General features: G+C 42.5%; 1 protein-coding gene across 2 annotated transcripts in view; it reads left to right on the top strand.

The window, feature by feature from the left end:
• The window catches only part of LOC120993333 (apoptosis facilitator Bcl-2-like protein 14), a 52,152-nt gene that overhangs the window by 19,007 nt on the left and 10,379 nt on the right, over positions 1 to 22,766 (top strand). Inside the window, exons 1-2 of one of the 2 annotated variants that reach the window (XM_040421861.1) lie at positions 17,617 to 17,715; positions 22,166 to 22,740. In XM_040421861.1, coding sequence (XP_040277795.1) covers positions 17,699 to 17,715; positions 22,166 to 22,740 — 592 coding nt within the window. In that variant the 5' untranslated portion in view covers positions 17,617 to 17,698. Of the gene's footprint in view, positions 1 to 17,616; positions 17,716 to 22,165; positions 22,741 to 22,766 lie in introns of those variants that run through there. The other variant, XM_040421862.1, reaches the window with a different exon arrangement.

Genomic DNA, 22,766 nt, shown 5'->3' with positions numbered 1-22,766 from the left:
TCCCCATAGAGGGTGGATAATTGTTACATTCCTGATCATTACCCTGAGTATTAGCCCATGTAACTGAGCCCTGATAATACAACTACTACACATTCACTACAGCTTGAAGATGAAGAGGCAATGACTATAATTGAATTTGATCACTGCAAGCTCTCTCATTAGACCAGTCAGACAAGCTGAGTATCAGTTTCTTTTGTTGACAGCCAACACCTTATTAGTGTGAAGCATGTGCCAAACAAATGTCACTAGACACAAGAGGTTGTTCTATTAGTTAAAGCAGCAGTCCTCAATATGAAGGGGTACGTTATATGCTCTTCTTTATGTTCTGCAGGCCTGGTCAGGCAGAAAAGATTATGCGTTGCTGCTCTCCAGAGGGGTTGGTAAGGCATGGTGCACCCAATAGAAAATAAATCCAGAAGCCAGGGTCTGCTGTAAACCGGCTTGCTTCCTTACTGGAGGAACTCAAAGGCAAGACAATACAGGCAAGGCACTGAACTTACTTTTCCAGTCTTCTCCCTGGCTGAAGAAGGTTTTGTGCCGATGAAAGGCCTGAGCTAGCTGTCCCTCTTTCTCAGGGGCAGACTGGGAACTAAAAGTGGACCTGGAAAAAAGGTAAAAAGTGACCCCATGTTGCACGTGAGTCCAAATTGACAGAATGTGGGGCAACATAATTAGACAGGGCTAACATATGTAAGTAGGGCCAGAAATACCGTAGTGCAGAGCAATATAGCACTCCAACTGAACCAAATACCACAGTACAGAAGAAAATAATGCCACACCACAATATTCAACTGTATCACTGTCCTGAGGACGTCGATATAGTTGAATTCAGGAGGGCACCAGGGGCTGCTTGCCATCTGCGTAAGAGAGAATCAGATCATTATAAACCTGGCTGACGGCCATGAGGACGGCTTGGTTGGCCCTCCTAGGCATCGGCCTACCAGGAAATTTCCCTGTAATGTCTATGGCCAATCCACCCCTGCTCTTTCTCAGAAGGCTGGTAGCCTGGCCAAAAGGCCCATGGCCCTGTGTCTGTTGTGGCTCAGTCATCTGGCTAGCTCCTGGGTAAAAGGGCTAGTGACCCAGGGTCTGTGACAGAGTATTCCTGTCTCAGCATCTTCTTCTGATCATCTTCTTCTGGTCACTCAGTCTCTCCTACTAAGCACATTGTTCCTATCTGACAACTAGGGACTATGACTGCTCTCCTTTCATACAGTTTCTAACTGAACTAGAACCTTCTAGTGGGAGGGGTGGAGTGGAGAATCACAGCCTAAACAGAAATGTTGCAATCTTAGTCTGCAATAGACTTATATTGAGCTTCAATACCAGTCAATAGGGATAACCAAACAGTTTTCAGATGTAAATAACAGTCTAAACAGAGTTTATTTAGTAGCAGGATCTGAATTTTCACTCTGTTCCGTCAGGCAGCTTAGCTGACTAGCTCCTTATCTCTGACATTATAAACACTCATTGTAGCTCAGTTCTTATCTTACTGATAAGAATGTGGCTTAAAGGGAACCTGTCACCAGTTTTATGGTGTCCTAACTTATTGCAACATAAATAAGTGATTGATTCTCTTAGCACAATGCTGGGTCACTTTCTTTAATTGACCCAGTCAATCTGCCAACATCTTGTATTGAAAAGCTCCAGCTGATAATGATGAGTCATGAATATTCATGAGCTCCTGACTCTCCCCGCCCACCTGCTGCTGAATGACAGTTTGTTTCCATATGAATCAGCAGCAGGTGGGCAGGGGAGTGGCTATAGCCCTGAATTAAATATACGCTGGACTCAATGACATCACGCCGCACTCCAATCAGTTCATTGGCATGCGGCATCTTTGTGTGTATATTATGAGATAACCATCTGTCACACCAGTAAGTGAATACATCTAAGGCACTTTTTAGTAGTTAATGATTGTATATAATTAGTTAGATTATAATCAAATATCCACATGACAGGTTCCCTTTAAATAAGTGTTTATGACCCTTTAGTAATTTAGAGATAGCTTTTATTAAATTACTAGCACTTAGTGAAAGTAAAAAGTACAATTCACATAGCAAGAAAAACTGTTAATCTTTTGACAGAATGGCTCAAATTTTTTTTTTAATAAACACCAGTTGAAAAAAAGATTTTTAGCCCAAAATGAGTGAAATGCAATCATAAAATTGCCCCCGAAGGTGTACATAGCCTTTAAATCTGCATATTCTCTTATAGTGACTGTGGAAAATTACTACCGTATTTTCACCCTATAAGACGCACCGGCCCATAAGACGCACCTAGGTTTAAGAGGAGGAAAAAAAGAAAATATATATTTTTAACCAAAAGGTGGGCTTTTGGTGGGTTTTGAACTAATGGTGGTCTGTGCATGACACTACTATGGGCGATCTGTGGGTGGCACTGTTATGGGGGGATCTGTGGGTGGCACTGTTATGGGGGGATCTGTGGGTGGCACTGTTATGGGGGGATCTGTGGGTGGCACTGTTATGGGGGGGATCTGTGGGTGGCACTGTTATGGGGGGATCTGTGGGTGGCACTGTTATGGGGGGATCTGTGGGTGGCACTGTTATGGGGGGATCTGTGGGTGGCACTGTTATGGGGGGATCTGTGGGTGGCACTGTTATGGGGGGATCTGTGGGTGGCACTGTTATGGGGGGATCTGTGGGTGGCACTGTTATGGGGGATCTGTGGGTGGCACTGTTATGGGGGGATCTGTGGGTGGCACTGTTATGGGGGGATCTGTGGATGGCACTGTTATGGGGGGATCTGTGGATGGCACTGTTATGGGGGGATCTGTGGATGGCACTGTTATGGGGGGATCTGTGGATGGCACTGTTATGGGGGGATCTGTGGATGGCACTGTTATGGGGGGATCTGTGGATGGCACTGTTATGGGGGATCTGTGGATGGCACTGTTATGGGGGGATCTGAGGGGGGCACTGTTATGGGGGGATCTGTGAATGGCACTGTTATGGGGGGTGATCTGTGGATGGCACTGTTATGGCGGGGGTGATCTGTGGATGGCACTGTTATGGGGGAGGAGATCTGTGGATGGCACTGTTATGGGGGGAGGAGATCTGTGGATGGCACTGTTATGGGGGGGATCTGCGGGTGGCACTGTTATAGGGGAATCTGCGGGTGGCACTGTTATGGGGCACTGTTATGGGGGGATCTGTGGATGGCACTGTTATGGGGGGGGATCTGTGGATGGCACTGTTATGGGGGGATCTGTGGATGGCACTGTTATGGGGGGGATCTGTGGATGGCACTGTTATGGGGGGATCTGTGGATGGCACTGTTATGGGGGTGATCTGTGGATGGCACTGTTATGGGGGTGGTGATCTGTGGATGGCACTGTTATGGGGGGAGGAGATCTGTGAATGCACTGTTATGGGGGGTGATCTGTGGATGGCACTGTTATGGGGGGGTGATCTGTGGATGGCACTGTTATGGGGGGGTGATCTGTGGATGGCACTGTTATGGGGGGTGGATCTGTGGATGGCACTGCTATATATGTGTCACCCACAGATCCCCCACCCCATAACAGTGCCATCCACATATCCCCCACCCCATAATAGTGGCATCCAAAGATGCCCTAATATACTGGAGCTAAACCTGTTGGAGGGGCCGAAGTCATGCAAATGCGGCAGGGCCGGTGTGGTCACTGTACTCCGGCCCCGCCGCTCACTCATTTCCTTAATGTCTAAACCTTTTATAATTATAACTTTAATTTAAGTTCCGATCCCCAGCCCCATCTGTACTACTTACTAAGTGTCCTGTAGCAGACAGAGCATGGCAGGCGGCCTACCGTAACTCACTGATGTCACGTGCCTGCGCCGCCTACTTTATGAATGAAGTAGGCGGCGCAGGCACGTGACATCAGTGAGTTCCGGCCGGCCGCCCACCCTGCTCTGCCTGCTACAGGACATTTAGTAAGTAGTACAGATGGGGCTGGGGATCGGAACTTCAATTAAAGTTATTATTATAAAAGGTTTAGGCATTAAGGAAGTGAGTGAGCGGCGGGGCCGGAGTACAGTGACCACACCGGCCCTGCCGCATTTGCATGACACCGGCCCCTCCTACCTCCCCCCTCCAGCTGATACATCTCAGACTGCGATGTAAAATGGCAGCATTCGCCCCATAAGATGCAGGGGCATTTTCCCCCACTTTTGGGGGAAAAAAGAGCGTCTTATGGGGCGAAAAATACGGTAATATCTCAGTCCAGTCAATAGGTCTCTCAGTATTAGCTGTCTTTGTCCATTTCTACAGCACAATGCAAATATTGTGCAATAACAGTACAAATGAAAATAAACATATACAGTCAGGTCCATATATATTGGGACATCGACACAATTCTAACATTTTTGGCTCTATACTCCACCACAATGGATTTGAAATGAAACAAACAAGATGTGCTTTAACTGCAGACTGTCAGCTTTAATTTGAGGGTATTTACATCTAAATCTGATTAACGGTGTAGGAATTACAACAGTTTGCATATGTGCCTCCCACTTGTTAAGGGATCAAAAGTGATCGGACAATTGGCTTCTCGGCTGTTCCATGGCCAGGTCTGTGTTATTCCCTCATTATCCCAATTACAATGAGCAGATAAAAGGTCCAGAGTTCATTTCAAGTGTGCTATTTGCATTTAGAATCTGTTGCTGTCAACTCTCAAGATGAGATCCAAAGAGCTGTCACTATCAGTGAAGCAAGCCATCATTAGGCTGAAAAAACAAAACTAACCCAACAGAGAGATAGCAAAATTAGGCGTGGCCAAAACAACTGTTTGGAACATTCTTAAAAAGAAGGAAACCATCGGTGAGCTCAGCAACATCAAAAGACCCTGAAGACCACAGAAACTACGGTAACTGTGGTGGATGACCTAAGAATTCTTTCCCTGGTGAAGAAAACACCCTTAAAAGAGTTGGCCAGATCAAGAACACTCTCCAGGAGGTAGGTGTATGTGTGTCAAAGTCAACAATCAAGAGAAGACTTCACCAGAGTGAATACAGAGGTTTCACCACAAGATGTAAACCATTGGTGAGCCTCAAAAACAGGAAGGCCAGATTAGAGTTTGCCAAACAACATCTAAAAAAGCCTTCACAGTTCTGGAACAACATCCTATGGACAGATGAGACCAATATGAACTTGTAACAGAGTGATGGGAAGAGAAGAGTATGGAGAAGGAAAGGAACTGCTCATGATCCTAAGCATACCACCTCATCAGTGAAGCATGGTAGTGGTAGTGTCATGGCGTGGGGATGTATGGCTGCCAATGGAACTGGTTCTCTTATATTTATTGATGATGTGACTGCTGACAAAAGCAGCAGGATGAATTCTGAAGTGTTTCGGACGATATTATCTGCTCATATTCAGCCAAATGCTTCAGAACTCATTGGACCGCGCTTCACAGTGCAGATAGACAATGACCCAAAGCATACTGCAAAAGCAACCAAAGAGTTTTTTAAGGGAAAGAAGTGGAATGTTATGCAATGGCCAAGTCAATCACCTGCGCTGAATCCGATTGAGCATGCATTTCACTTGCTGAAGACAAAACTGAAGGGAAAATGCCCCAAGAACAAGCAAGAACTGAAGACAGTTGCAGTAGAGGACTGGCAGAGCATCACCAGGGATGAAACATCCCCACGCCATGACACTACCACTACCATGCTTCACTGATGAGGTGGTATGCTTAGGATCATGAGCAGTTCCTTTCCTTCTCCATACTCTTCTCTTCCCATCACTCTGTTACAAGTTCATATTGGTCTCATCTGTCCATAGGATGTTGTTCCAGAACTGTGAAGGCTTTTTTAGATGTTGTTTGGCAAACTCTAATCTGGCCTTCCTGTTTTTGAGGCTCACCAATGGTTTACATCTTGTGGTGAAACCTCTGTATTCACTCTGGTGAAGTCTTCTCTTGATTGTTGACTTTGACACACATACACCTACCTCCTGGAGAGTGTTCTTGATCTGGCCAACTCTTTTAAGGGTGTTTTCTTCACCAGGGAAAGAATTCTTAGGTCATCCACCACAGTTACCGTAGTTTCTGTGGTCTTCAGGGTCTTTTGATGTTGCTGAGCTCACCGATGGTTTCCTTCTTTTTAAGAATGTTCCAAACAGTTGTTTTGGCCACGCCTAATTTTGCTATCTCTCTGTTGGGTTAGTTTTGTTTTTTCAGCCTAATGATGGCTTGCTTCACTGATAGTGACAGCTCTTTGGATCTCATCTTGAGAGTTGACAGCAACAGATTCTAAATGCAAATAGCACACTTGAAATGAACTCTGGACCTTTTATCTGCTCATTGTAATTGGGATAATGAGGGAATAACACAGACCTGGCCATGGAACAGCCGAGAAGCCAATTGTCCGATCACTTTTGATCCCTTAACAAGTGGGAGGCACATATGCAAACTGTTGTAATTCCTACACCGTTAATCAGATTTAGATGTAAATACCCTCAAATTAAAGCTGACAGTCTGCAGTTAAAGCACATCTTGTTTGTTTCATTTCAAATCCATTGTGGTGGAGTATAGAGCCAAAAATGTTAGAATTGTGTCGATGTCCCAATATATATGGACCTGACTGTATATGTTTATTTTCATTTGTACTGTTATTGCACAATATTTGCATTGTGCTGTAGAAATGGACAAAGACAGCTAATACTGAGAGACCTATTGACTGGACTGAGATATTACCGTATTTTTCGCCCCATAAGACGCTCTTTTTTCCCCCAAAAGTGGGGGAAAATGCCCCTGCATCTTATGGGGCGAATGCTGCCATTTTACATCGCAGTCTGAGATGTATCAGCTGGAGGGGGGAGGTAGGAGGGGCCGGTGTCATGCAAATGCGGCAGGGCCGGTGTGGTCACTGTACTCCGGCCCCGCCGCTCACTCACTTCCTTAATGCCTAAACCTTTTATAATAATAACTTTAATTGAAGTTCCGATCCCCAGCCCCATCTGTACTACTTACTAAATGTCCTGTAGCAGGCAGAGCAGGGTGGGCGGCCGGCCGGAACTCACTGATGTCACGTGCCTGCGCCGCCTACTTCATTCATAAAGTAGGCGGCGCAGGGGCACGCCATGACACTACCACTACCATGCTTCACTGATGAGGTGGTATGCTTAGGATCATGAGCAGTTCCTTTCCTTCTCCATACTCTTCTCTTCCCATCACTCTGTTACAAGTTCATATTGGTCTCATCTGTCCATAGGATGTTGTTCCAGAACTGTGAAGGCTTTTTTAGATGTTGTTTGGCAAACTCTAATCTGGCCTTCCTGTTTTTGAGGCTCACCAATGGTTTACATCTTGTGGTGAAACCTCTGTATTCACTCTGGTGAAGTCTTCTCTTGATTGTTGACTTTGACACACATACACCTACCTCCTGGAGAGTGTTCTTGATCTGGCCAACTCTTTTAAGGGTGTTTTCTTCACCAGGGAAAGAATTCTTAGGTCATCCACCACAGTTACCGTAGTTTCTGTGGTCTTCAGGGTCTTTTGATGTTGCTGAGCTCACCGATGGTTTCCTTCTTTTTAAGAATGTTCCAAACAGTTGTTTTGGCCACGCCTAATTTTGCTATCTCTCTGTTGGGTTAGTTTTGTTTTTTCAGCCTAATGATGGCTTGCTTCACTGATAGTGACAGCTCTTTGGATCTCATCTTGAGAGTTGACAGCAACAGATTCTAAATGCAAATAGCACACTTGAAATGAACTCTGGACCTTTTATCTGCTCATTGTAATTGGGATAATGAGGGAATAACACAGACCTGGCCATGGAACAGCCGAGAAGCCAATTGTCCGATCACTTTTGATCCCTTAACAAGTGGGAGGCACATATGCAAACTGTTGTAATTCCTACACCGTTAATCAGATTTAGATGTAAATACCCTCAAATTAAAGCTGACAGTCTGCAGTTAAAGCACATCTTGTTTGTTTCATTTCAAATCCATTGTGGTGGAGTATAGAGCCAAAAATGTTAGAATTGTGTCGATGTCCCAATATATATGGACCTGACTGTATATGTTTATTTTCATTTGTACTGTTATTGCACAATATTTGCATTGTGCTGTAGAAATGGACAAAGACAGCTAATACTGAGAGACCTATTGACTGGACTGAGATATTACCGTATTTTTCGCCCCATAAGACGCTCTTTTTTCCCCCAAAAGTGGGGGAAAATGCCCCTGCATCTTATGGGGCGAATGCTGCCATTTTACATCGCAGTCTGAGATGTATCAGCTGGAGGGGGGAGGTAGGAGGGGCCGGTGTCATGCAAATGCGGCAGGGCCGGTGTGGTCACTGTACTCCGGCCCCGCCGCTCACTCACTTCCTTAATGCCTAAACCTTTTATAATAATAACTTTAATTGAAGTTCCGATCCCCAGCCCCATCTGTACTACTTACTAAATGTCCTGTAGCAGGCAGAGCAGGGCGGGCGGCCGGCCGGAACTCACTGATGTCACGTGCCTGCGCCGCCTACTTCATTCATAAAGTAGGCGGCGCAGGCACGTGACATCAGTGAGTTACGGTAGGCCGCCTGCCATGCTCTGTCTGCTACAGGACACTTAGTAAGTAGTACAGATGGGGCTGGGGATCGGAACTTAAATTAAAGTTATAATTATAAAAGGTTTAGACATTAAGGAAATGAGTGAGCGGCGGGGCCGGAGTACAGTGACCACACCGGCCCTGCCGCATTTGCATGACTTCGGCCCCTCCAACAGGTTTAGCTCCAGTATATTAGGGCATCTTTGGTGATGTCTATGCATTCCAGACTTCAGGCTGTAATTGACTGCAAAGGATTTGAAACAAAGTATTAAAAAGTGAAAGTTTGATTTATGATTATTATTCTGTCCCATTACTTTTGGTCCCTTAACAAGTGGGAGGCACATATGCAAACTGTTGTAATTCCTACACCGTTCACCTGATTTGGATGTAAATACCCTCAAATTAAAGGTGACAGTCTGCAGTTAAAGCACATCTTGTTTGTTTCATTTCAAATCCTTTGTGGTGATCTATAGAGCCAAAAATGTTAGAATTGTGTCGATGTCCCAATATTTATGGACCTGACTGTAAAAATCAGTTTATGAATAATCATAGTACAAGTTAACCCTCTAAAGTGTAATAAAGTAGGGAGTTAAAGGCTTTGCATATTAGCAATAGGGGCAAAGTACTCCAAAGTACTGCTTTTCTATGGTACTACGAAAGAAGCCCAAAAGATACAAGTTGTGTCTCTTTATGCAAAGAGGGTTGTGCAGCCTGTTTGTATTGATGACCTTTCCTCAGGATAGATCATCATTATCTGATCAGTGGGGTCCAACACCCATCACCCCCGCCGATCAGCTGTTTGAAGAGGAGACAGCACTCTATGAGAGCACTGCTTCCAGCACTTTTTCCTATTTTGTGCAAGCATCACAGGCCATCACTGATAGATTGGAGGGTGGACATAATCATGGAAATGAGCAGTGCATAATGTGATGGAAAAAATGTATCTAGTCAGCAAAGGAAGCAATATGGACAATCACAATACATTAGTAAGTGCCTTGTATTAACTTTCTGTACATGACAAATGTCACTTGCTGAAGTGAGACAACCCTTTAACCACTTCCCCTCTTGGCCCTTTGCCCCCTTCCTGACCAGGCCAAATTTTGCAAAACTGACATATCTCACTTTATGTGGTAATAACTTTGGAACGCCTTTATTTATCCAAGTCATTCAGAGATTGTTTTCTCGTGACACATTGTACTTCATGATAGTCATAAATTTGAGTCAAAATATTTCACCTTTATTTATGAAAAAATCCCAAATTTACCCAAAAATTTGAAAAATTCGCAATTTTCTAAATTTCAATTTCTCTGCTTTTAAAACAGAAAGTGATACCTCATAAAATATTTATTATTTAACATTCCCCATATGTCTACTTTATGTTGGCATCATTTTGGAAATGTCATTTTATTTTTTTAGGACGTTAGAAGGCTTAGAAGTTTAGAAGGAATTCTTCAAATTTTTAAGAAAATTGCCAAAATCCACTTTATAAGGACCAGTTCAGGTCTGAAGTCACTTTGTGGGGCCTACATAGTGGATACCCCCATAAATGACCCCATTGTAGAAACTACACCCCTCAAGGTATTCAAAACCGATTTTACAAACTTTGTTAACTCTTTAGGCGTTCCACAAGAATTAAAGGAAAATGGAGATCAAATTTTTAAATTTCACTTTTTTGGCAGATTTTCCATTTTAATCAATTTTTTTCTTTAACACATCGATGGTTAACAGCCAAACAAAACTCAATATTTATTACCCAGATTCTGCGGTTTACAGAAACACCCCACATGTGCTGTATGGGCACACGGCAGGGCGCAGAAGAAAAGGAACTCCACATGGTTTTTAGATGCCATGTCCCATTTGAAGCCCCCTGATGCACCCTTACAGTAGAAACTCCCAAGAAGTGACCCCATTTTGGAAACTAGGGGATAAGGTGCCAGTTTTATTAGTACTATTTTTGGGAACATATGATTTTTTGATCATTCATTATAACACTTTATGGGGCAAGGTGACCAAAAAATTGGTTGTTTTAGCACAGTTTCTATTTATTTATTTTTACAGTGTTCACCTGAGGGGTTCAGTCAAGTGACATTTTTATAGAGCAGATTGTTACGGACATGGCGATACCTAATATGTATACTTTTTCTCATTTATTAAAGTTTTACACAATAATAGCATTTTTGAAACAAAAAAATTATGTTTTAATGTGTCCATGTTCTGAGAGCTATAGTTTTTTTATTTTTTGAGAGATTTTCTTATGTAGGGGCTCATTTTTTGCGGGATGAGGTGACTGTTTTATTGGTACTATTTGGTGGGACATACGCGTTTTTGATCACTTGGTGTTGCACCTTTTGTGATGCAAGGTGACAAAAATTGCTTGTTTTGACACAGTTTTTTTTTTTTTTTTTTTTTACGGTGTTCACCAGAGGGGTTAGGTCATGTGATATTTTTATAGAGCTGGTTTATACGGACGCGGCGATACCTAATATGTATACTTTTTTTTATTTTTTCCATTTTTAACTTTTTTTTTTCATTCCTTACTTGGGGACTTTTTTTTTTTTACATGTGAAACATTTTTTTATTTTCAACCTTTTATTTTTATTTTTTTTATTTTACACTTTTCGTCCCCCATAAGGTCATACAAGACCTCTGGGGGACATTTACTTCACTTTTTCATTTTTTTTTCACTGTTGATTTCTCCTGTAACTGGGGCTGACATAGTAGCCCCAGTTACAGGACAAATGCACCCCTATAGAGGCTGTACAGCAGCAATCCTGCGCTGTACAGCCTCACAGCAGGGCTGATTGAGGTCTCTGAGAGACCTCACACAGCTCCTGCACACTCCGGTCACGGCGGTCACATGACCGCCGGGCCGGAACAGGAAGCGCACAGCGCTTCCTGCTCTGCAGACACAGCGCTCGGTGAGCGCTGTGTCTGCAGCGATCGTGAAGGCAGGGACACCTGGGAACTGTCCCTGCCTTGTCTTAGGGTTGCCCTGCTGTCACTGACAGCGGGCAACCCGATCAGCAGCTGCACGATTAGCGTGCAGCTGCTATTTCTGACAGGACGTTTTAAAACGTGCTGTCAGAAATAGACGTCCACCCATAGGACGTTTATAGTCTATGGGCGGACGTGAGGCGGTTAACTAGACAGACAGCCCCCTTCATATACATCATCGACACAGAAAGGGGGAGACATTTCTCTGCCTGTGTCAGAACGAAAGCACAAGCTACATTTCTGGGATCAGCACTGAAACGTGACCAACCTTTCACAATTGAACGATATTAGTCAGTTTTATTAATTGATAAACAACCAAAGTACTTTTTATATCCTCAAACAACTCATTTAACCTGGCTAAATAGTGACATTTTGCCTTGTCATGAAGTTGTTGTTTTTCTATTTTCTTTTTTCCCCACTGATATTAATCATCTTTACGTGACAAAATAAACTGCTACACATTTCATATAAACGGCTCACTGACAGTAGAATGGGATCGCTGCATTATCACTAAGGATTAATCATGACCTATTTACATAGATAGCAGGCTTTGTGCAATGAACAACCAAGAACCACTAATAAAACTGTATGTAATAGAAAAGAGTGATATATTCAAATTCAGTTACACGTTTCCAGTACTATGCGTCACACTAAAGACAAACAATATATTCTGGAAAGATAAATAAACAGCGGACATTCCCTTTCCAGTTGTATGCACTTAAAGAAGATGTCTCACCAATTTTTTTTAGCCAGTTAAAACCATATAGAAACACAATTTTTTTGCTAATCTTTTATTTTCTGATTGCAGATTTACCGTATTTTTCACCTTATAGGTGCAACCCTAGTCTCACCCAAAACCCAATCCATACCTACTTGCACGATCACCCTAATAGTAACTCAACTGGACGACAGTCCCTACGCTGAACAAGTGCAGGGAAAGACACAGACTGTCACAACGGAGGACGAGACAAGAATGGTCAAGCCGGGAAAGAACTAGAAGGATGCAATAATAACAAATCACCAGAGGCAGAATGATGTGAGGAGGAAAGCCAAGGGTCAGATACCAGAGAGTCAAAACCACACCAACTTTAGCAACACACAGGGAGTCAGATAAGCAAAAACTGAGTCAAAACCAGGTACAACAACAGAATGGCAGGCAGAGGAGCCAGCAATCATGAAATTCACAATCACTAGCAAATGTAAGTGCCTGACTTAAGTACCCCGCCAGCTTGGATTGCAAGCTGGCTTCATCGTACCCCACATGACCGGCGTGATGAGCCACAGAGAGCATAGTTTCCCCAGCAACTGAACGCCGCTGTTGCGATGAAGCAGTGGCGGCTGAGGAAACTACAAAAGGGGATCTGATATGGGGGTCTGATCTGAGGTCTGATATGGGGGTCTGATGAAAAATATTTTTTCTTATTCGCCTCCTGCAGTGAATAATATACCTGAAGTGAATAACGCCTATTATATGAATACTACAGTCTTAAGACATTTTAGGAGTTCTATTCTTGTCTTTAATGCAGACAATAGTAGCTAGGTTAAAACATTCGGGGCCTGGGCACCTGATGTTTTGTCCCAGGCCCCGGCTGTAATGCCTGCCAGATAGATCCAACCGTATTGCCATCCTCAGGACGGCAATACAATTGAATCTAATCCCTTGCAAGAACTGAAGGACCTGTGATGACATCACAGTCCATGTGATCAGTTCTAAATGCAGTAGCTGAAAAGGACCTGCGATGTCACCATTATGTGACTAGTGCAGGAAATGAGGGCTCACCAGTGAAGAGAAGTCCTGGGAAGAAGCTGTGGTGAGGTCTGCTACATGAGGAGAGGTAAGTGAAGGGTAGATTACTCAGTGTGAGAGTCAGAGCAATGTTGGGAGTTGTAGTTATTTAACTGGGACTGTATGCTAGGGCTGAAGTTATTTACGTGGGACAGTGTGGTGGAGTGATGTTATTTACATGGGACTGTATGTTGAAGGTGTTTGGGGAGGGGGTGATGTTATTTACGTGGGACCGTATTTTGGAGGAAGCTGTAGATAGAGAGCGATGTTATTTACATGGGACTGTATATTGGAGGGGGCTGGAGAGATGGTGTGATGGTATTTATATGGGACTTTATGTCGGAGGAGGGAAATAATGTTATTTACATGGGACTGTATGGTGGAGGGGCTGAGGAATTATAATTTCTGAGGACAGTAAACTGAGGAATATAACTACGGGGGCACTGCAGGGGGGCATTATAAATACTGGGGGTGCTTTAAGGTGTGCATTATAACACTAGGGGCAATATAAATACTGGGGGCACTGTGTGGGCATTATAACAGTAGGGGGCGATATAAATACTGGGGCACTTCAGGGAGAGCATTATAACAGTAGAGGGTATTATAAATACTGGGGGCACTGTGAAGACATTTTAAATCCAGGGTACATTAAGCGTTCTTATTACTACTGGGGGCTCTATAGGAGGGACTTCTAGATCCACATTATTTCTGAGGGGTCTGTAGAGAGCTTTATTACCACTGGGATAACAATAGGGGGGCCTTATTTCTACTAGGGGCTCTGTAAGGACATTATTAATACTGGAGGGCTTTTCTAATAATGGAGGCACTCTTGGGGAGCCTTATCACTATTGGGGGCACTGTAGGAGGCAGTATTACTAATGAGGGTATTCTAGAAGGGAATTACTATTGGTGGGACTATGCGGAGTACTATTACTATGGGAGGCACTCATTTTTCTTCAGGGTAGTATTTGGGGGTAGAGAACAGTGAGGAAGCTAAGATGCCTTTGTTTCACACTCTGCATAGACAAGGCGGCTGAGAGAAGTTGTCCGGACCGAATGGAGAAGTTGATGACAGAGAAGATCTACATCAGAGGAGACGTCACCTGGGAGGCACTGGATGTGAAAGGTATGTACTGCTGTATAGCTGTTTAGCAAGTACAGTAAAATGTCTTCAGTGCTAGTGTTTGCAGGGGGAGGGGTTGGGGGAGGGCTTTGGTTGACTTAGAGAATTGGGCAATATTCATTGGTGCTTGGGCCCCTGATATTTTGAGACCCTAGCAACGCCCCTGATAGCACAAGTTCTGTATTTTTGCATATGCCACAGAACAGACATACAGATGTGGACAGTACACGGTGTGCTGTTTGCATCTTTTGCGACTCCTTCCGACCGAATGGGTCCGCATCTGACCCGCAAAAATTACAAATCAGATGCGGACAAAAAAATACGTTCATGTGCATGAGCCCTAATTGGGAAATGAATATAACACTTACATGGTGCCCTCCTTTTCATCTTTTTAGCTTCAAATCTGCCAATTCCTGGGCTCCTTTCCTGCCATCCAAGATGGCCACACCACTTCCTGTAGCACAATGTGCACTGTTTATGTGAGCATTGTTGGCCAATCCAAGAGCAGGACAGGATAAAAAGAAAGTGTCTTGGGCTGCCAATGCACAGTGTGTATCAGATAGTCTGCCATCAGACTATGAGCCTGAGAATTAGCATTGCTGCCAACTGTCCTGAATTTGCCATAACTGCTACTGATTTTCAGAGACAGTCCTGGCAAATTTGCACTGCATGGCTGAAAAATGGGATGGGCTGATGCAAAGCCTGCCCACAAATGGGTGGGTCTGGGGCATTCCCGGGGGCAAAGGATTATATGCCTCGATTTTACCAACTCAAATGTTGGTATGAATTAGTAGATTTCTTACTAAAAAGACTCCATGTGTTCTGTTTGTTCCTCAGTTAACATGAATACTGTATTTTCCCTTGAATCAGAGGGTCGCTTCAACTCCTTTCCGCTCAGTGATGTACTATTATGTCACAGAGTGGAGGTAATTAATGGTCTGTCCCATAATAGTACATCAAGACAATGGCGTGGGCTCAGGAGCTATGTCTGCGCCATGTTTTGCAGGAGCCAGTGGTATTATACAGCTGGCATCCTGCTCTCACTGCTGGGTTCGGAGATAACTCAGTTCTGGACAGTTTAACCCCCTAGATGCTATGTTTAATAGAGACAGAAACATGTACAGTATTTCATAAAAGTGAGTACACCCCTCACATCTTTTCATGGGACAACGCTGAATATATGACACTTTGATACAATGTTAAGTAGTCAGTGTACGGCTTGTATAACAGTGTAAATTTGGTGTGCCCTGAAAACAACGCCACACCATTAATGTCTAAACCGCTGGCAACGGAGCATGTTCGACCAGCTCAGTGAGACGGACAAAAAAAATATGGAAAACAGCAGATGGCGCTATACAGATACAATTCTTTGAATAGTTCACTGGCTATACTCAAATTTTTATTACATGCAATTACAAAAGTATTCAGATTCAGGTGCTGGTTTGAAAAATGTAGACTATGTTTTATGACACAACGCCTTTAAATAGCATAGTTGCCAACAGCTGCAAATTTACAGGGATTTTCTGCAGTCCCTGAAATTTGCGCTGTCCCAGGCCAAAAGCCATAAAGTCCAAAGTGTGAGGGTGTCTACTTGTCCCTAATTTACCCACTACACATTTCTGCACCTCTTTGATGTCTCAATTCAGATTCGCCGAACCTTACAAAAAAATTTGCTTAGTGACAAAAAACTTCATAAGTAGCGGCTGCAATGACAGGGAGCAGCGATAGCACCGCCCCTTCATTGTACCCCTCAGACACCGTGTTCATACATGAGTGTAAAAACAGTGTGAAATTAAGCAAAAAATTTTTTTTATCAAACTTACAGCCTTCATTTGCTCGTAACAGTCTGGCCTCTTCCCTCTTGCTTGAAGATCAGGAGCGAAATCTCGCGCGAGATTACATCATCATGCCAGCCGGCATGGTGACGTCATATGTCACCACGCACGGGATTTCGTCCGAGATCTTCAATCAAGATGGAGGCTGGCAGACTCATTGCGAGCAAATGGAGGCAGTATGTATATATATATATATATATATATATATATATATATATTATTATTTTTTTTTACACTATTTCCGGTTAAATCGACGAGGAAATTCGGCTTCAAGGCGAATCGAATTTAACCTGAAATTCGGATCAAATTCTATTTCGTGGAATTCTATTCGCTCATCTCTACTTCTGATCACCCCTGCTGATGAATCGGCAGAGAGCTGTAGGAACAGGTAGTCCCTGGTATACTGCGCATCACGTGACAGACAGGTATAGCATATCCACAATATATGCCAGAAATATCTGATAGATGTGGGTCCCATTTCTGGCACCCATACCTGTCTTGGGACTGGTCACTGCAACCAGCCCGTGACTGACAGCCGGGACCTGGGTGGCCAGGATTATGGAAACAGTTGAGTGCACCATGACAGTTAATGTTAAGCGAATCGAAGTATCCGAAATGGACTTTGATCCAAATTTCAGGGAAAATTTGATTCGCCGTGAAGCCGAATTTCCCCATGCTTCGTGGGAACGAATCAACTTTTCTTAAAATTTTTTAATAAAAATCATACTTCATTAATTTGAAGCGCCCATATTTCTTGAAGATCCAGTGTGAAATCTTGTGCGCAGAGACATATGACGTCACCACGCCGGCCAGCGTGATGATGTCATCACGCAGCGTGAAGATTTCTTCAACAAGATGGCCTTGGCAGCCTCTTAGAGCTCAAATGGATAAGGTAAGTACAATTTTATTTATTTGAAATGATTAACCCCTGAAAGGCCTCAATATTGATCTCAGACCAGCGATGAACGCAGCATCTGAGGGGGTCAGATTGTTTTTCCTTCGGACTGAATGGTTTCCTGGAAGCATTAAGGCTTATCGCTGTGTGTGGTGACAAAACAATACTTGTCTAGGTGAAAAGAGCACAATGTAGAGAGCGGGGCCAAACTGGCTTCCTAGAAATGATGCTCTTGTCTAAACAGCTTCTCTCATTTATTACTATCCAGTAAAACAGGTTTCAAGTTATCTTTACAGTTCTAAGGAACTAAGCCAATAGCAATAAGGAAGTGCTAATGAAGGTAGCTCCAAAGGGCTGCCCGTCACGACTGGGAAACCACAGGAGGCCGAGCTTCTACTCTGTGCTCTACCTGCTGATTGGTGGCTTATAAATAGGTAATGAGATCAGCATGAAGTAGTCAGGTTTTACTGTGCAGACAGGAAGCACAAAGCTAGCAGCAGCGAAACCAACACATTCCACGTGTTATGATGGAAGCAGACAGGTAAGTCCCACTGATGGAACAATAGCTTTACATTCAGAATATTTGTTCCTTTCCTTCATATACTGTTAATAAGAGAGAAATGAGAGGGTGTAGTTATAAATTCAGTGTATAGCTGAACACAAAGGGGAACATTTATCAATAATGGCATAATTTGCGGGGAAAAAAATGCCAACATTACAAATCAAAAGTGGAGATTCGTTTCACCTCATATCAAAAGGCGCACGCCACTTTTAAAATGTGACTGTTTAAAATATAAACTTGAAAACCGCCTATTTCTCTCAATTTGCGACATTTTAACGCCAATAGCACTAAAGTGCGACTTTTTTTTAAACAGAAGTGCTCTATTTCAGCCAACCCCTGCCAGACCACACTTGCGACTTTTGAAACATATTTTTGACTTTTGAAGAATATTTGTGACATTTCCACTGTAAATTGCAACTTTTGTCTCAGACTCAGGATGTGTTTTCTTATTGTTTTGTTTTTGTTGGATGTCAATTTACTGACAAAACCCTGCTGTTTAGCTCATTTATATTAGATAAAAATAAATGCATCCTGTTTTTATACTTACCTATCACTTTTTCCCCCAACGAGTTGGTTTTCTTTTTATAAATGCGACTTTTTTTTTTACAAAAACTCGCATCTTTATGCCATAAATGCAAATTTTTACAGAAAACGCCACCACACAAGCTGGCTTAATTGTCCGCAACAATTTGAGCCATTTCTGCTGATAAGAGGATGATAAATGAGACGTAATATGCCCTAATTTGATAGCCCCGCTCGCATTGACATTTATAATTAATTTCTGCCGTGATGCATTCTTTATGGTTAAAATTTGGGAGAAAATAATTGATATATTTGGCGCAAATCAAAACGCCATTGTTTTTGGCGCATTTTACGCCATAATTCTGGTGCAACATGCTTAGTAAATGTCGCCCATTGGCTATTATTTTCAGTACAAATAATATAAGCAATTTTACGTTATAATAATGTATGCCACAAGTATGTGATTAAGGATTGGGGCAACTGGCACCCTCACTGATCATGACAACGAAACGTCATGGCTTCAGCTTTTACTTTTATCATATATAGATAGTGCACCTTTAAATTTTAATTTAAATATAAATGATTATATATGTTTCTTTTATTAAAGGGGTTGTCCGAGATACAGTAAGTAAAAATCTCAAACAACCCCTACAAGTGCTTCAAACAAAAAAACAAGCTACACACACCCCTTTTTCCAGTGCCGTTCATGATTCAGTCAAGTCATGTGAACTGTCTTCCATGTGGATAATATAGCGAGTATGAGCTTTAGTTACAGTGTTGTGTTTTTTAGTTACTAAGCAAGACAAATATAATGGCCATTATGCTGAGCTCGGTGCCCTTACAATAGCTAAAACTTGACATTTCTATGGTGAAAGCTGGCTACACATATGCAGGTTTGTTTGCCTCTGGATTGCTATCCATCTAAAATCCAACGACCCCTCTAAACTGAATATTAATATAACGGCAATAAACACAAGAATTCTTTTTATTAAATACCCGTAAAACAATGATGTAGGATGGTTTATATATTCCCTTTTTTGTTGAAACTTGATTTCTATAAATTTACCAATAATAAAAAATAAATAAATAAAAAATAAACGCTATGGCTCAAAATTTCTATTTGCTTGGTGGTCAATGGTCAAAACCTTTACAAAATACAGTAGCTAAATTCACACAGCTTTGTTAGGTAGACATATAAAAGTGGGTAAACATGCCAAAAGGGTATTTCGGCATATGTTGGACCCGGATATGTTAGGATCCTGTAGTCAACTATGCTTTTTATTACAGTCTAGACTGCAGGATCCTAACATATCCGAGTCCAACATATCCCAAAACACCCTTTTGACATGTTTACTCACTTGTATATGTCTACGCAACAAAGCAATGTGAATGTAATAACTTTATTTTGCATAATTTTGACCATCATACAAGGACATGCATATGCAATTTTATAGGTATACAGCTACATATTCCTAGCTGTACAGTACATTAACAAACAAAAAAACAGATGTGGGGTGAAAATAGCCCTCCTCAGCACCGCCTAACAAAGTCAAAGAAATATATTGAAAATTCATTGAATCATTATCCAAAATGTAAATCGAAAATGGGTTTTCTAGAGTAGTGATTCTCTTAAATGTGTTGTCCCATGATGCCAACGTATCAGCTATCCACAGGATTGGGACAAGTGTCTGATTGTCGGGGGTCTGACTGCTAAGGTCCCTGCCGAACATGAGATTGGAGCCTGTGCCCCCAACTTGGATAGAGCAGCAGACACGTGTGCGTGCTCGCTGCTCCATTCCACACTATGGAACTACTGGAAATAGCCAAGTGCAATCATTCAGCCATCTCTGGTATCCCTATAGAGATAAATGGAGCTGCAGCACACATGCGTGACCAGCGCTTAATCAAATGGGAGAGAACAGGGTCTCATGATCGGTGGTCAGACTTCCACGTATCAGACATCTATACCCTATCCTGTGGATAGAGAATAAGTTGCCTTCATTGGACAATCTATTTAAAGGCTATTGAAAACTTCGCACTGAATTTTTGTATTGTTAATTTGCATCCTAAATGCAATATTAAATAACTTTTTAAATGATCTTAAATAAAAATTTCCTACGATTTTGCTTCTGTAGAGTGTGTGGCAGGACCCTTTTACATAGGTCGAGGAACAGGAAAATCATCATGGACACTTTACATGAAAACACTAATTTCCAATAATTGCTCTGCATAAGATATAAAGGTGCCACAGAAAACCCGACAAATGAGCACAACTCTTGTTTGCCAGGTGACTGCAACTTCATGTACCATGTGGTACCAAAAATTCTTGTTTATTGGCAGTACATTGTACTATATAAAATGGAATGTGCTGCCAACAAACAAGGAAACTGCATGGGGATTAATGATTGCAGAAACGATCACCAATCTTTGTGATATGTAAATGCCGATAACAATTAGGCAACGATTGGGAATTTCCTCATTCCTAGTCAGTGCATGTGTAAAAGGGCCCTAAGTCCTGCAGTCTTGCGGTAATGCTGCCAAATCTGACATAAACAGAGGAGGTTGTACACAGCAGATCCGAGAGTGGAGAAGGAAGAAAGCATCCAAGGAGGATAGCGATAGATAGGACTATAGATAGGTAGGAAAGCAGGGGGAGAATCACATAGGTTGTGCATAAGTGTACAGAGAATGCAATCTACATATCAGCCTTAAAAAATTGACAGTAAATATATAAATTTATGATGAAACTAAAAATCTGTTACAGGAATCAGATCTGGATGAAAGAATAGTCTTCGCAAACAGTAACTTTTCTGTGTAAAGCGACTTTCACACTAGCAGCACGGACCTCCGGCAGGCTGTTCTGTCGGGTGAACAGCCTGTCGGATCCGTCCTGCCGCTAGTGACCATGTGCCACCGGACTGCCGCTCCGTCCCCATTGACTATAATGGGGGACGGGGCGATGTTCCGGCGGAGGCACGGCAGCGCACGGCGAGAGGCTGCCGGAATAAAACTACTATATGTCCAACATTTATTCCGGCAGCCTCTCACCATGCGCTGCCGTGCCTCCACCGGAACTTTGCACCGCCCCCATTATAGTCAATGAGGATGGAGCGGTATTCCGGGGGCACACGGTCACTAGCAGCAGGACAGATCCTGCAGGCTGTTAACCCGACGGAACAGCCTGCCGGAGGTCCGTGCCGTTAGTGTGAAAGTAGCCTTAAGGATAGGCCTAGGTGTTGTGCAGCTATAATGTTAGTGTAGTGTAGACCTATGGCATTGGACAAAAATTTATAGTTACATAGTTACATTGTCTCACTTCAGCAAATAGCATTTATTATGTAGAGAAAGTTAATACAAGACTCTTACTAATGTATTGTGATTATCCATGTTTCTTCATTTGCTGGCTGGTTCATTTTTCCATAATATTATACACTGGTCGTTTCCATGTTTACAGACCACCCTGCAATCCAGCAGCAGTGGTCGTGCTTGCACAATATAGAAGCTTTTTCCTATAGTGCGCAAGCACGACCATCACTGATGGATTGCAGGGTGGTCGTAACCAACAAGCAGTGCATAATGTGATGGAAAAATAAATCCAGCAAGCAAAGGAAGCAATATGGACAATCACAATACATTAGTAAGTGCCTTGTATTAACATCTTCTACATATGCTATATGCTATTTGCTGAAGTGAGACAACTCCTTTAAGGTTAAGGATACTGGGTGGAAACCAAAGCTAGTGAAAGAAACCAAAGTGAATATATAGGATATAAACCTTATGTGAATGTCTAATTTTGCTGCCTAAGTGAGTAAGCAACAATGTTAACCCATTATCAGGAAGCAATTTCCACATTTCCCCTTGATACACATGATGAGTAGTAACATATTTTGGTTTCTTTTTCATACAGGCAAAATAAAGAAGAGGCAGCGAGCAACAGCCCAAAGATGGAGAGAAAACAAAGAGGGAAATTTGTTTCATTAAGCAAGCAGGATGCTAAAATTGTGCTGGAAACATACATAAAACGAAGCTTAAGCAACCGTGAATCAAAAAGCACAGAGTATAAGAAGGAGAGAAAGGTGAACAGGACAGTCAGTGATGTCACCAGGTTCAAAAATAGAGTAAGTAAACTTAAGACCACTGTGGTACCTGAACCTGAAGTACAGGAAGTGGAGAAGAAAGACAGTGAGCCCCAAGCCAAAACAGTAAAAAAACAATCATGGTTCAAGAGTTTTCTAAATCAGCTATTTAAAAAAGAAGAGAACATTTCTGATCAAACTGTATCTGTGGTCAGTAAAGTAGGCCAAGTCTCAGCAACCTCTACTAATGAAGGACATTCAGATCAGACTACAAAAAAAAACAGCTTTGGAAAAGCTAAAATGCGAAAAGCACTTTCTTTTAAGAAGAATAATGTAGATGAAAAGCTGAAAAGACCCACTAATCTTCCATTGAAGCATATCGCTAGACCACTACCACTTCAACCATGTAAGTATTCAAGATACATTATAAAT

This window comes from Bufo bufo, chromosome 3 (assembly GCF_905171765.1).
Source record: "Bufo bufo chromosome 3, aBufBuf1.1, whole genome shotgun sequence".
In the NCBI taxonomy this organism is placed as follows: domain Eukaryota; kingdom Metazoa; phylum Chordata; class Amphibia; order Anura; family Bufonidae; genus Bufo; species Bufo bufo.
Note: the sequence above shows the minus strand (reverse complement) of the source record. Positions and strands in the feature narration are given on the sequence as shown.